At 42.3% G+C, this 14,755-nt stretch overlaps 2 protein-coding genes across 5 annotated transcripts; both read left to right on the plus strand.

Moving 5' to 3' along the window:
- The first annotated feature begins 23 nt into the window (after positions 1-23).
- Positions 24-5,160, plus strand: si:dkey-190g11.3 (uncharacterized protein LOC567059 homolog). Of its 3 annotated transcripts, none has more exons than XM_022218171.2 (6): positions 24-476; positions 2,515-2,697; positions 3,480-3,584; positions 3,746-3,886; positions 3,970-4,020; positions 4,141-5,160. In XM_022218171.2, the coding sequence occupies exons 2-6, from the start codon at positions 2,530-2,532 to the stop codon at positions 4,327-4,329; spliced, it is 654 nt and encodes a 217-aa protein (XP_022073863.2). In that variant the 5' UTR covers positions 24-476; positions 2,515-2,529; the 3' UTR covers positions 4,330-5,160. The 3 variants fall into 3 exon arrangements, with proteins under 3 accessions (XP_022073863.2, XP_051806369.1, XP_051806368.1); XM_051950409.1 differs by lacking the exon at positions 24-476 and adding an exon at positions 2,858-2,897 and having other exon boundaries at positions 2,552-2,697; XM_051950408.1 differs by lacking the exon at positions 24-476 and having other exon boundaries at positions 2,567-2,897.
- Positions 5,161-6,054: 894 nt separating this feature from the next.
- Positions 6,055-11,571, plus strand: plk2b (polo-like kinase 2b (Drosophila)). Of its 2 annotated transcripts, none has more exons than XM_022218167.2 (14): positions 6,055-6,280; positions 6,374-6,481; positions 6,590-6,706; positions 7,002-7,131; positions 7,337-7,520; positions 7,719-7,917; positions 8,052-8,199; positions 8,377-8,477; positions 8,776-8,908; positions 9,136-9,216; positions 9,560-9,719; positions 9,957-10,086; positions 10,244-10,354; positions 10,515-11,571. In XM_022218167.2, exons 1-14 carry the CDS (start codon positions 6,092-6,094, stop codon positions 10,704-10,706), a joined length of 1,983 nt encoding a protein of 660 aa, XP_022073859.1. In that variant the 5' UTR covers positions 6,055-6,091; the 3' UTR covers positions 10,707-11,571. The 2 variants fall into 2 exon arrangements, with proteins under 2 accessions (XP_022073859.1, XP_022073860.1); XM_022218168.2 differs by having other exon boundaries at positions 9,563-9,719.
- The last annotated feature ends 3,184 nt before the right edge of the window (positions 11,572-14,755 follow it).

A 14,755-nucleotide genomic window follows, 5' to 3' on the forward strand; every position in this document is an offset into this window, starting at 1 on the left:
CAATGGGAGCAAGTGCAAAAGGCGAAGAGGAGGAGGAGGAGGAAGAAGAGGGATGGGTGGAAATGGGCATCTTTGCAATTGTAATCACACCGCCTCTACTTTCAGGGTTATTATAAACCTGCATGTTTAACGTGAGAGGTGCAAAACTGTGACGATGCAGCGGATCTCATATCAGCTGTTATTCTGAGCTTTACTTCCTGTGAGTCTCACCTGTCTCCTTCTCACACCTGCGTGGCTCAGCCCAGAATAGTCCATCATGTGCTAAGAAACACTAGACACAACAGACGTTACGTAACAGTGGACTACAGACTGACATGTAGGATCCACTCCACGGCTCAGGATCTGTCGGTCTCCCACCAGTCAGTGAGCAGACATTTGATAGGACGTGCATGAAGTAATAGGGCGGGATATGCTGACGGATTGGCCTTTGACTGGAGGATCTGCTTGTGCGGGCAGCAGAACAGGGGGCGGGTAAGGTAAGCAGCACACAGGCGTGTTTGCTTCTGCAAATGTGTCGCGTTACAACTTAACAAGTTCACCAAATCTAAATACACACAAACACACGCACGGACACATACAACCATGTGCGTGTATCTTGCTCACAAGTGTGTCATTTATTTGCGTCCATTTTTGCACCGATTTCGCCTCGAATGCAGAAATCCTACGAGTCAGTCAGCACGTTTGAAGGTAGATTTTGGAGTACTGAGTCCCTTACGAGCTCATCTTTGTCGAGGATAAACTGCTGAAGGCACAAGAGTTGTCGTTTCACATAAATGTAGCTCATGACCTAAGCACAGGGAAACTTTTCTAGAAGGTTTCTGCAGGAGAAAAGGTCATTGTAGCCCCATCTGCTGTTAGAGAAGGGGCACTGGTGTTATTTTGCACCTCCCAAAGTCTGCTCTGTGGTAATGATTAACAGAGCAATGTTTGCAGAAGTTAAATAACTTGGTTTATAAGCTGACCTGTTGATACTAAAGTGAGCTGTATCTGTGTGCATGGGGAGTGTTTTTAGCTATTTTTACGCTGTTTTTCAAATGCAATTCAACAGTTTCGTATTAAATGACATATTATTTTTACAAAACTGCAAACTGTAATTTTGCCAAAATGCAGTGTGTATTTTGATATGCAATGCATGTATTGATGTTGAAAAATATATTACATTATACATTTTAATTTACAAAGTGAATTTAACGCATGCATGTTAGGAGTGATAAGGGATCAACTGATGTTTGTTTGTTTGGTCAATACCATTGCTGATTATTGCCAATCAAGAAAGGCCAATTACCAATATTTGCAATCCTGCAATTACATCTGCTGTTTTTCTCTGTTTTCCTTAATCATTCATTATTGTATTACTATTATAGCCCACTGAGGGCCATATTTTCAAATATTTTTAATTATAGTTTTCCAGACTATGTTTCAGAGTAATCTGTGGCTGCCTTCTAACATAGCTGCTAGCCGTTAGCTTAGCTTTAGTCACTGTGAGAGACAGTAATTTCCTGGTTTGTGTTTCTTGTTTAGTTTTTGCTGCTGGAGTGACATTTCTGAGACCACAGAGTGAATACAGACAGAGAGAGGTGTCAGCACCAAACCTGAAGTAGCACGTTTAATTCAACAATAATCATTCAATGAAAATAGTGATACAGATAATCGGCAAAATGCCAAATATCATCCACGATAATCGGCCTGTCCTAAGGAGGGATGCTCTTCAAATCTACATGATGACTGTTCTTTACAAAAGTATCTGAACCAAATCAGTACCCTCTTTCTCTCTTCCTATGGACCTTTTCAGAGCTTGACTGATAAGCTGCCTGGACTGATACAATGGCCAACACTGGCAATTCGTGTATGTGTTTATTGGCCAATAAGTACCAACAAATTGCAGGCCATAAATGCCGCAATTTGTTGAGAAACAATGTTGTATTTCATACTTTGCGACCAAGTTTATTTCTCGACTGTTAAATATCTAGTTTATCTTCACTCGTTCAGTCTTGCTGAATAGGGGATATTGTGTATTGTTCACCACTAACCAGTCTTTGATAATAAATTTGCCATAGTCATTTTCACATGACATAGAAGCTGCAGTAGTGGTAGTTAGGAACTGTGACCTTATGTTTCTCTGATCGAAGCAACATGTTGATATAAAAGTTGTTCTATAGCTATCTATATAGCTATATCTTGCTACATTGTCAGCCTCATTCTCAGTCCTAATTACTAAACCCTGATTGGCCCATTGTTTCTCTAAAAGATCCAAACAGCCATCAATGCATCCGAAACAATAATCACAAAAATCAAACAAATAAAATGTGTATGTGATGTGTTTATGTTAAAAAAAATCTGCTGATATAGTTATCTGGTTTATTTGAAAAAAAAAAAAAAGCATCAAATAGTACAGGTCTTTTACCTTAATAAACCAGTTTTGGTTCAGCTAGAGAGTTATCTTCAGGGATATTTCCTGTCAGGAAAATTGCAAGCTGCAGTAATATTTACCCTTGTTTACTGTTTTGACCACAGTAGTGATAGTGTGCAATGGAGGACACCATTGAGGTGATTTTGCAAGACCACGGCAGGGTCCTTCCTACCAGCAGACCTCATCCCATCCTGTCAGCCTGTACAGGTGCTCTGCTCACAGGCCTGTATGGAGTGTGGTGCCTCTTTGTCATACCTGGCTTCCGCAAAGTCCCGTGGAAACTCAAGGTGCTTAAGATTCCCTTTTGTTCTGTATTTATGTGCCTGCTCAGCCTTCTATCCACCTTACAAATATAAAATCAATTCTGCATGTGTAAAATCAAGGAAACTCAGCAGAGACAAAGAATAACTTGCACATTAATGATGATTTGCTTATTTTGGAGCATAGTGCTCCATGCTAGCAACAAATGTGGGAAAAGAAGAACATGGTAAGTCTATAACTGCGGTTATGTTTTATGGAACCCTGCACTATCAACTTCTTCTACATGCTAAATATAAATGCTTTTGCTAATACATCTGTGAGATTAGTTCTTTCGGATTAAAGATGTGATGCTTTGCTGCTGTTTCTCTTGTCAGCTGATGTATATCTGACATAAAACACCTTGTGCGTGGAGAAAAGTGGGCTGTGAGACATTAAATCCAGGTTACCACAGCCAGAAATGAGAAAGGCTTTTGATTCAGGCAGCTATTGTGCAGAAGTTCAACTGGCAGTGAGTGGGAGATCAGATTCAAGGTTGTAGTTACAGCATGCAGAAGAGTTTACTGCTGTGAGCAGAAGTATGTTTGATATGAAGCATTTGCAGATTTTTTTTTAAACAAAGTTGAATAAATGTTAACATTTGTACAGTTTGATTGATAATTATGTCATTTTAGGTTGAAGTTTATTCAAGACACTTCATCTTCTTCGTGTTTAAGCTCTAGTGCCAATTTGATAGCAAGGAAGACTTAGAATAAATACTGTGCTATCTGTCATGTACATTGACTGACTGCATGTTTGTACTGTGGTCCAGGTGCCTTATTTGCCCTCTAGCAAAGATCAAACACTGAACACTATGAAGCTGCTTGAGGGACGAACAGGTCGCTTAGCAGATCTGGGATCAGGAGATGGAAGACTGGTGAGTGAGATGAATTTGTCTAAGAAAAAAATCTGCATCCAAATGTGCAAGTTTGCCTGCAAAGTTGGGCATGTCAAGCTTGGTTTTCAAGGTAAGTGTGCTTCATTATTGCTCGTAGGCCACATGTAGTTGCATTTTACACAATCCCATTTGCTTTCCAGGTGTTTGCAGCCTCTTCTGCTGGCTTCCAGTGCACAGGGTTTGAGATTAACTCCATTTTAGTGGCATATGCCAGGAGCAAGGCCTGCTGGACAGGAATTCCTTCTAGCCAAGCAACTTTTGTTAAACAAGACTTCTGGAAGGTAAGACCTCAATGAACAGCTGTTTTGTTTTTACACCTGATCAAAGCTGTAACTTGAGCACATTTGTTTCTTTCTTCTCATAGACTGATTTGTCTTCCTACAACAATGTAACAGCTTTCCTTGCTCCAGGAGTAGTAAGTAGTTTTTTCTAAGTGGATTTTTTTCTTTTCTTGCCCTAAATAATTAGATTCTGTATAATTAATATGACATAAATAGCCTGGATTGCTAATTCGCCTTCTCTGATTGGTTTACAGATGAGGGTGTTGGGTGAGAAGCTGTTGAAAGAGCTTCCAGATGATGCGCGTGTCATCGCTTGTCGTTTTCCGTTCCCTAACTGGCCACAACAGTCGTCTGCTGGCTCCGGACTCGACCAGACTTTTGCTTACGACATGGACACTGTGCGCTCACACCTGAGAAATGTGACGAACACAGTGGAGGAATAAGTCAAAGTCTCTTTCCGCCGCTGTCATTCTCAACAGCGCTTAACCCTCCAATCACTCTCTTTTTTTCTCAGACCAGACATGCAAAATAATGTGGTTAGGTACTTGAAAGAAACCATACAAAGAAAACACATTGATAGGAAGCAGCCAAAAAGCACTTTTGGGACATAAATCAATGATGTCTGTCATTTGTGAGCGCTGATTATGAGTGATCTTTCTGAAAGATGTTTCTGAACATTGCAAAGATGAGAAGGACTCTGACTAAGCAACATGTCAAAAAGATTTTGACATCCCTTGGCGCCTGCAGTATTTGTTCCGGCTTTGCACTTCTAGAACAGACTGAGCAGTGCCATATTGCTCATGATCTTGGTGTAAATGCTTTCATGCACCAGTATCTACAGTGTGGCTTTAGCTGTCTGTCTAAGCACTCCAACACTACTAACAATTAAATTTTGCTAATTTGCAAGCGACGCTATGAGGTCAGTGTTTTTGAGAGGTGTGTATTAATTTTGTGAGGTTGCAGTTAGATTCATGTGTGGTGTTTAAAATAAATTAATGCCTTTGTTCTAGCTTGAGGTAAATCTGAGATTTGTTCCATCAGTCTCCCACACAGCCGCAGATGGTTAGACATAGACATTTATATATTTTGTGTGGGCACCCCCTAGGTAGTCTAAAATTGTTGTCTGCATCATCTGACCCTTGTAGGTCATGTGGGATGCATAACAGGGTGAAGGAATGAGCACTTTAGTTTGAGTATGTACAATATGTAACCCTGTGTTTGTGTCTACTAGCAGTTAAACTTAAGAAATTTCAATAAATTTAGCTGGTAATTCACTAAGTGGTAAGTTTGTGGTTTGTATATCAAATTGATTGAAAATAGATTGATGTAAAGTGAAAGATTCCAAACAACAACCTTTGTAAGATACCAAATTTGAGTGATTTCGCATCCTTGGTGGAAGAACTTGCTCTTTGCTTTTCCTTGTGCATCTCACTGTAGTGTCTACAATAAATTACAGTACAGTAATTTGTAATTCATAGGTCTTTGCGACATACACACAACTGCAAACTAGAACACAAAGGTTCCTGTTTGTCACCACCTCTACACCCACTCCACTAACCGCTGCTCACTTTCGACCAAACAGTAAATTCTCACGTCATCTCAGTGAGAAGATAATAAGAAGACTGTAGTTGTCATGCTGCAGTGTGACAGTCAGAGTAAGTCTGTAATACACAGTGAACCCTGAATAATGTCCACCTGAGGGTGCTAGAGCTCCAAACTGAGTTTTGAGGCAAAAACGGAAGGAGGTGACCCTGAGCAGAATACAAATAGAGGCTCTCCTCTGCATGGTGGATTTACCATCGACCAAATACATCATTGCTCCAACACCTTGGAAAAGATTTTGCACCAGAATGTAAAAACTAAAACAAAAAAAGCATTCACCTGTTTGTCTCTCAAGATCAAAAGAAGCAAATCACAGAACATGTCAGTCTTTATTTTAATTGTGGTGGTTCGAAGTTAAAAACAACTAGAATCCTCACTATCCACACGCTGCTTTGTTCATTTTCTGGTTTCATGTCTGTGCCATCATCGACACGAACGTACATGCAGGTTAATCGATATCAAGCAGACCTCGTTCTCTGGTTTCACTGCGTGACGTCAGAGAGAGGGCGGCAGACAGCGGGGCGGGGAGGCTGCCAGGGTATAAAGGCACCGGAGCGCACCGTCGGGGCTGCATTCTGAGTGCGCGATCGGAAACCAGCTCTCATGGAAGTACAGAGGAATATCGGGCCCCAACAGACGAATAGCAGCAGCAGCATGTGCGAGTCCACGCAGAGGTCCTGCGAGCCTCGCCGAAAGAGGATGGATGAACGCAGTGCGCCCTCCGAGATGGCGAGGATAATCACCGATCCTGCCACGGGGAAGTGCTACTGCCGTGGAAAAGTTTTGGGAAAGGTAGCTCAAGCGTAGAATCTGTACTTTTTTTTAAGGAGGTTATCACTTCACTTGAAGAAAACACAATCTTAACAGTGTTTTTAATCTTTCCAGGGAGGATTTGCTAAATGCTATGAGATGACAGACCTCTCCACTAGCAAAGTTTATGCAGCCAAAATCATCCCACATGCGCGCGTCTCCAAACCTCACCAACGGGAGAAGGTAAGCGCGCCGCTCCGGTGCTGGTGCGCACTGGCAGAATTGGGTAACACAAATGACAAAAATCAATTTCCAATCGTGACCTTTTTGTCTTTTCCCCCTCCTCGTTAGATTGACAGAGAGATTGAGCTGCACAGAGCACTGCACCATAAACACATAGTGCACTTTTATCACCATTTTGAGGATAAGGAGAACATCTACATCCTGTTGGAATACTGCAGCAGAAAAGTAAGTGCTTTTTATGTCACATGCTACATTTATAATGACTATGCTTCTTTGCCAGTGCTTCGTTTCAAATTTGGAAAACACCTGCAATGCACCCAAAGTCAATGAGGCAGCACTTAGTTGGTATTCAGAGTGTGATCTCACTATAAGAACTTGGTTTTAATACCTATGTAACTCTCTGAGATTAAAGAAAGTCAACAATAATGATAAGATTTTATTTAAACAGCAAAATATGTGTTTTTATATTACTTACAGAACCTCTATATTGATTGTTCTATTTTTTTGTCTTTTTTTGCAGTCATTAGCTCACATCCTAAAGGCTCGCAAAGTGCTTACTGAGCCAGAGGTGCGTTATTACCTGCGACAGATTGTCTCTGGACTGAAGTACCTGCATGAACAAGAAATCCTTCACAGAGACCTGAAACTTGGTAAGGAATCTTTCTGTGAGCTGTTGTGCATATTTTTACAGATGCATTCTGTGCAGGGAGGGTATCAGTTCTCGATACCAACCTGTTTCTTACACTAGTTTTCCTTCAATTAATTCATCTCAAGAGGACCTGAGTCTAAATTTAGCCTTTGATCCCAGGTTGAATATCAAGTGCTCATCATCTCATTCCCTTTTCTTCCCTACAGGTAACTTTTTTGTGAGTGAGTCGATGGAACTGAAGGTCGGGGACTTTGGTCTGGCTGCCAAGTTGGAGCCAGCGGGAAACAGGAGGAAGACGATCTGTGGAACTCCCAACTACCTGTCCCCCGAGGTGCTCAACAAGCAGGGCCACGGCTGTGAATCAGACATCTGGGCCTTAGGCTGTGTAATGTGAGTAGGAATACTGTAAATCTATCATTAGCGAGCTTTAAAAGGTTTAGTAATATTGGTAATTGTTATGAATTATTAACGTAAAACATCCGAAGATGCACACTGGCATTAAATTTCATGAACATTCTTACCTCTAGTCGCTTGTCAATATATTTTTCGAGATGAAATCGGCTCAGTCACGCTTCTCTCTCTCTCCAGGTACACTATGCTGTTGGGCAGACCACCATTCGAAACCACCAACCTTAAGGAGACATACAGGTGTATCAGAGAGGCGCGTTACTCGCTTCCCTCCTCCTTGTCGCCACAGGCCAAGCAGCTAATCGCCAACCTGCTGGCCAAGATCCCCGAGGACAGACCCAATCTGGACCACATTCTGAGACACGACTTCTTCACACAGGTTAGGCACCACCGTCACCCCTCTGTCTGTCTGCTGCAGTCTGTCAGTCTCTCTGCAAATGTCACTGTGTAGGAGTTTAACAGTGACCCCCTTCCCGCCAGCCGCACACTGACCCACTTTTGTTTTTTTTACAGGGCTTCAGTCCAGAGCGTCTGTCGGCTAGCTGTTGCCACTCAGCACCAGATTTCCACATCTCCAGTCCCGCCAAAAGCTTCTTCAAGAAAGCTGCTGCGGCACTGTTTGGTGGGAAGAGGGACAAGGTCAAATACTACGAGACTCTCAGTGAGTATTGCAATAATCACTGGTATACCACTTAATGCACCAATGTCACATCAGCCAGTTATCTCTCAATTTTAGATGATGCTTCAGCCAGAGGCATCATTGTAGCTTGTTTTTGAGCACAATTGCAGTCACAAAGGTCATGCTCTTATTTTCCTGTCTTGCTATTGCCCTTCACAGATAAGTTAACTAAAGAGGAAGAGGAGATCTACAAACTGCAGCATGATTTGGAGAGAACTGTCATCAGCCAACAACAGCAACAGAGCAAAAAGCTTTCCGAGGTAGGAACACAAAACAGGATATTTACAAGAGTGTGGGTGATGTTGCAGGTCCATTATTCATACAGCTACTTAGACAGATTGGTAGTTCTGGGATATCATGTAGTGGAGAATCCAGTGAGTCATTCTGATGCTGCACCAAACTTTCTAACAAGCACAGTTTTCAGAACTAAGTAAAAGCACTTATTTTCGACCTTTAAGCCAACTACTTTGCATCTGTGGGTGACCGGTGAGTCATAGTAGGAAGAGATGATCTAAACTCGCAGATTCTAAACCCTGCCGTCACTGATTCTCACCTCAGAATGGAAGTCTACTTCCGCCATCTGCTGAGAGCCCCGTTGCCTTGGCAACAGAGAGCCAGTCCCCGACAACGCAAGATACCATCCGTCTGATCGTCAGGGGGAGTCTGGGGAGCTGCAGCAGCAGTAGTGAATGTAAGTTCAACAGCATCATTTATTTACACAAAACAGCCCAGCCATTTACAGAGAGACTCATATAGAATCGATACAGTAATACATTGTAGCATGTGACAGGAAGTTACAGATAGGATATGTGCATGTACAATAAAGAGAGACATGATGTGACAGCAAGAGAGCAAAGCAATTTCTGGTACCGTACCATTGTTACATCAAACTCAATGTACCCCCTGTTGTTCTTAAAGGCCTGGAAGACAGCACAACAGGGAGTGTGGCTGAGACTGTTGCAAGTGTTTTAAGGGGCTGTTTGGAGAATATGCCTAAAGGTGAGTGATTTTTTTTCTGTAAAGTTCTGTACAGTTGTTGATCAAATAAACCCACAATGACAAGCTTCATGATACAGCTAAAGCTCTTTAATGGTGTTTGACCTTGAAACACTTCAAGAGAATGACATGTTGATTAAAGGATTCAGAACATTAAATGTCAGTTTTTCAGAGTTTGAAATGACACTCCTTTACATTATACAGATCATAGATAATTTTCAGCTTTTGTCAGTTTAACAGAAATAACACAGTGTACCCTATCATGCATTTAAGCTTGTGGTTTTCTTTATATCTTCCGTGTAATTGTATTCTAATCCTCCTCCTCCCCTGTGCTCTCACCCTGCAGCAGATGACATTCCTCAGGGCTCAAACAGCTGCAGTCTTCAATGGGTGACTAAATGGGTGGACTACTCCAACAAGTACGGCTTTGGCTACCAGTTGTCTGATCACACCGTGGGAGTTCTCTTCAACAACGGCACTCACATGAGCCTCCTGCCAGACAGAAAGTACGAACTATTCTGCGTTCTCACAACGCTCCACCTTCATTTTGAAAGTTGTTAGTCATGGCATTTAATGGCTTGTGTAAGTTTATTGTGATAAATCTAATTATGCTGGAAAATCTGATAGTAGTTTGAATTAAATTAGTAATAGGGTGCCAAACTCAAGTAGTAGATTTTAGAATTGGTCAGAAAGTTTTCAATAATCTGAGTGGTTGTGTAACTGTTTGCACCTCTCTTTTTCAGAACTATCCATTACTATGCAGAGTTGGGCCAGCGCTCTGTCTTCCCCACCTGTGAGGTTCCCGAACACTTTGTGGGCCAAGTGACTGTGCTCAAGTACTTTTCCCATTACATGGAGGAAAACCTGATGGATGTAAGTTTCTGTCCCCCTACTTTTCTGTTCCTTCCTGTAATCTCTTGCTTTCATGCTGTTGTGTTTTTTTGTCTTTCCACACCCTGAAGCATTAGAAATGGTGTCTTTCAAGTTGCAGCCTGTCTAATCCTGACATGTTGCTCGTTTATTTTCTCAGGGTGGAGACCTTGGTACTATGACAGATGCACACATGCCCAGACTGTACCTGCTGCAGTGGCTCAAATCGGACCGCGCCCTCATGATGCTCTTTAACGACGGCACTTTCCAGGTAAACACACAGGCATACATAGCCGTTGCCGAGATTGCTCAGAAGAGCCACTGTTGAGGTGCAAATGCATGACACCATTTTCCTCAACAGAAGAGCAGAGTTAAACCCTAAATCAAACAACGAGAAGACAAAAACTGATCAACTTTGTTTCTTGTTTCAGGTCAACTTTTACCATGACCACACCAAGATCATCCTGTGTTGCCAGAGGGATGAGTACATGCTGACGTACATCAACGAGGACCGCGTCTCCAAAACCTTCAAACTGAGCTCCCTGCTGACGTCCGGCTGCCCTACAGACCTGCGTGATCGCATGGTGTACTCCCTCAACATGCTTCTGCAGAGATGCAGCTAAACCCGACAACAGTGTGTCTGGAAAAGGCAAACCCGAGATGAAATCTACTCGATGTGTTGCTGCAGTGCTGCAGAGGAAGAAGGATCTGGAAAAAATCTGTGAGAAACGTGGATTTCAAGGATGGGCTTGAGCAAAGTAAATTAGCATTCCTCCATCGTTGCACCTTCGTGACTCAGCAGCGGCGCAGGTGAAAAAATAGCAAAGAGAAGCTGAAAGAGACTGAAAAACTGAAATGTAGCACAATGACTGTGGATGGGGGAAAAAAGGGCTGATTTGTATGTCGATTGTTGGAGGAGAGGACGTAACAAGTATGTTGGTACGAAAGTGAACCCCGGATGTTTTCGGGGTGAAAAGAGGGAATTTGAGGAAGTAAAGACAAATGCTGGGCTGGCACCGGCTTACCTGTGTACAGTATAGTTGATTCAATGCAGAGGCAATCCAATGCTCTGAATATAAACAGAGCTCGACTGTGGAATATTGTAAATGATGTATGTCACAGCCAACTCATCAGTGCAAAGACATTACTTGCTAATATGTGTGGATGTGAGTTTGGCTGCTTATATGTGTGAGTGTGTGTGTGTGTCTGGGTGGGTGTAATATCACACAAACTTTTAAAACTGTGATTTGTTCTCTTATGGACAGATGGACTCAGCACATTGAGCTGAGAACTGGAGGGCTGATGTGAGGGAGGGGAGGGCAGGAGGAGAGAATGACATTCAGAAAAAAAACAGTACCAGAGATCCTTTTAAGGATCCCTTAAGAGCCATTATCACCTTGGTTAAAAAAATGTCCTAAATAACTTATTGTGTAAAAAAGTGCAGTATTTATTTATTTAATAAATGAGAGCATTTTCTAAAAAAAAAAAGAAGTCGTTGTCCTTTTTATTCAGGTTTTTATTTTGCAAAGAACAAAACAATGGGGCTGCATAAAGATGTCATTGAACGTTTGCTGCTGCTACATTTTCAAAAAGTGCCCTCAAAAAAGATGCTTGCCATAATTTCCTCGAGCATTTAAACGAAACTGAAAGCAAACATTGTCCTTGTTCTGTACGAAATGAGCAGCTCCTGAGTTCATGGAGTTTGCTGTAGGGCAGATAATTAGATCAAACTTTGTATATCTGGGCACTTATCTGAGTCAAAGCAAGTATTTTATCTGTGATCTTTAAAACTTGTGTTTTCAGCAGGAAATGGGTGCACACAGAGAAGATGGATGGATAAGAGGGCATGTTTACAGTGAAGTTGTTTATACTGTGGTTCAAGGCTCCCCTCTGTTGCTGAGTTTTCTTCTGCAGTGATAAATGGAGGATGGCAAAGATAACTGACTGTGCAAAGTTGTCGACCTTGTCTCACAAACACACACACACACACACAAACGAGGGCTCTCATTATTTATCAGAAAAGAACACATGGGCACCGATCAGCACAGAGGCTGGCCGGGTTGTTCGGAAATATGGAAGGAAAGGCAGCCAAGCGGTGACACGCCGCTACAAGGAAGACACACTAATAAAATGACAGACTTGGTCAAACTATGTCAGCGATTGCATCAGAGCTTTTCAGGCAAAGTGACAACGCTCATTCTTGGACATCCTTTCACTCTCACTCACTGTCACCATGGAAACAAGCATCTACTGACCAATTTGGTGAGAGTCGGAAATCATTGAAGGCTGCGTAAAAAGGCATCTGCCACAGATTAGACTTGCTGAGAGTCGGAACTCGTGTCCTGACATAATTGTGCTAAAATCGTTACTAGTGTCTCTCGCTGCTGATTGGCTCCTCCGCTGCTCTGCCTTTGTTCACCACACGAGCTTTTGATTCATCTGTCTGTTGGAACACCTCTTCACCTTCCAAGCTTATGTAATGATGGAAGTTGAACATGGATTTTTGAGTCATCCTTTTAGATGTTCTCTCAAAATATCTGTGCTCTTCAGGCTTCAATAATGAAAACCTCATGCATAAACATACCCCCACAGACCGAAACAGAACAGGAAGAAGCCTACAAGAGGAAGGAGCAGGAATTATTCATGATGACACCTCCAGGTCTGAGTGTGTGTGTTTTGACAGTAATGGCCCCTGGAATGGATGCTTCAGTCGGACAGGAATAGATTGCGTTGTTGACGTAGAGTTTTGTGGCCTCTGAGGGCGTTTGTACCCCTGGTCTTAACATCTGAGCCGGAGTGCAGCATCTCTATCGGATAGATGCACTGGGTGGAACCAAATTAGTAACAGGCTGCTAGCTTTTTCCAAGCCGGCAAGAGGAAAAGTGGCACTTTCCCCGAGGATATGAGAGTGGAAATATCACATAGTCCAATGTAGATTCAGTTTCTATATATCTTGAAAATTCGGGTCAAGTCAGGCGTGAGTCAGCAAATGTTAGCTGATCAGCTTCATAGGCCTCATGGGAAGTTTCTGCTTTTCTGAGAGCAAAATATGTAGATACACTAATTACAAAACCCTATGGAGTTCAAAAAGCTAAGAGTGCGAGCTCACTGGATGTTCTTAGTGTCACTGCAATGTGAAAGGGAAAAAATGTTTAGAACACTGCTAGTTTTCAGTATCACCCACACAAAGCTGCTACTTTGTTATGTCACGTTGACAGTGGGAAAAGTCTTGTGTGTGCAGGCAGGCTTAGCTTTGGAATGAGTCTAAGCCGGAGTGACAAAGGGGATCTTTATACCTCAACTTCTATCATAAAGTTCTCCGCAGGCAGAAGAATGAGTCAGTTTGGTATTAAAAGTGATAGTAGGCATATTCTGCCTGAGAAGAATAAAAAAAAGCATGCTTTGATATGTGCATACACTGGGATGCACTTGGGGGATTAGAAGCCTTTGCATATCAAATGTCAGTGCTCCTCCTCCTACTATGTGGACGAAAACAGATGTACTGCACAGAGAGCTGGGATGACTGTAGCTTTGCCCATTCTGTGTTGTGGCTTAGAGTATCGACTCGACAGATGAGCAATGCAGAGCACACAAACCTGCACAGTTGCCATTGCAGACTTCGTCAAATACTCTAGTCTTACGACGGAAATATGTTTCCTGAGTGTGTTCAAGCATGACGACATGTGTGTTTGAGTGTGTTTGCTTAATAATTTGGTTCCCATCCAGGTGTTCAGATAAATATATTGCGGAGAATGAGTCACCACACAAGATGCAGTGGCCCCTTAGCAGCTCAGTAGCATGACGTTCACATTCCCCTTGTCACATTCCTGTAATTACCTACAATCAGTTCACTGAAAAGCTCTTTTGACTGAAAATAGAAGATCTTGAATTGCATTTATAGTTTTTGATTCATTCATTGGTTAAGGAGTTGTGGTAAGTTGTGTGAACTCAGCCGCAAATAGTAAAGGAGGCATAAAGACCGATTCAAATAAATCAAATTTAAACCAAACAGTGTTGTACTATTCAGCTGTCTATATTCTCAGTCTATCTTTAACACATTCCATAAGATAATCATTGTGTCTGTAAACAGAAAAACTGCATTCTTACCACTGTAATGCTTTTTGTTCTCTCACACACTCCATCTCTCCAGCATGCATATGTCTTACTTAAATTGTCACTGCCTCATAGTTTGTGCTTCATGTTTTATTGAATGCATCTAACTACCACATAACTGCACGGGGATTTTCTTTATTCCAGTGCTAATCACATATGTCAGACCAACTCAGCTGAAGTGAGCTGAGGTGAACCGCTGCAGACAGCCTGCATCAGATCGCTGCTGTATTGTCGCAAGCACTGCTGCATGCAGTGAGTGCGCGTCACAGCCCAATCATTGTGTTTGAATGGCAGACATTTCTCTCGATTTCCTATAAAATAACAGTTTGTTCTTACGTCTCCTCTGCCCCAGCAACCCTCCTCCGTGATGCCATTAGAGAATGTGACTTCCATGAAACGGTCTAATGACTTCCTGACTTCTTTAATAGAAACATCACATGCCTGTGTGTGGGCAGCCGTCTGACACACGGCAAAGATAAAGCTCAAGAGGGTAAATAGGAAAAGCTATGCAAGGACTTCCGCTGAAATGAAAAACCCCCTGTTTGAGGCCAGCACTCTT

Source organism: Acanthochromis polyacanthus, chromosome 7, assembly GCF_021347895.1.
Source record: "Acanthochromis polyacanthus isolate Apoly-LR-REF ecotype Palm Island chromosome 7, KAUST_Apoly_ChrSc, whole genome shotgun sequence".
NCBI classification, from domain to species: Eukaryota; Metazoa; Chordata; class Actinopteri; family Pomacentridae; genus Acanthochromis; species Acanthochromis polyacanthus.

Coding starts and splice junctions, on each gene's coding strand:
- si:dkey-190g11.3 (XM_022218171.2), top strand. CDS start 2,530: ATGGAGGACACCATTGAGGTGATTTTGCAAGACCACGGCAGGGTCCTT. Junction 2,698..3,479: donor AAGTCCCGTGGAAACTCAAG/GTGCTTAAGATT, acceptor ACTGTGGTCCAG/GTGCCTTATTTGCCCTCTAG. Junction 3,887..3,969: donor TTAAACAAGACTTCTGGAAG/GTAAGACCTCAA, acceptor TTCTTCTCATAG/ACTGATTTGTCTTCCTACAA.
- plk2b (XM_022218167.2), top strand. CDS start 6,092: ATGGAAGTACAGAGGAATATCGGGCCCCAACAGACGAATAGCAGCAGC. Junction 7,521..7,718: donor TGGGCCTTAGGCTGTGTAAT/GTGAGTAGGAAT, acceptor CTCTCTCTCCAG/GTACACTATGCTGTTGGGCA. Junction 10,355..10,514: donor TTAACGACGGCACTTTCCAG/GTAAACACACAG, acceptor TTCTTGTTTCAG/GTCAACTTTTACCATGACCA.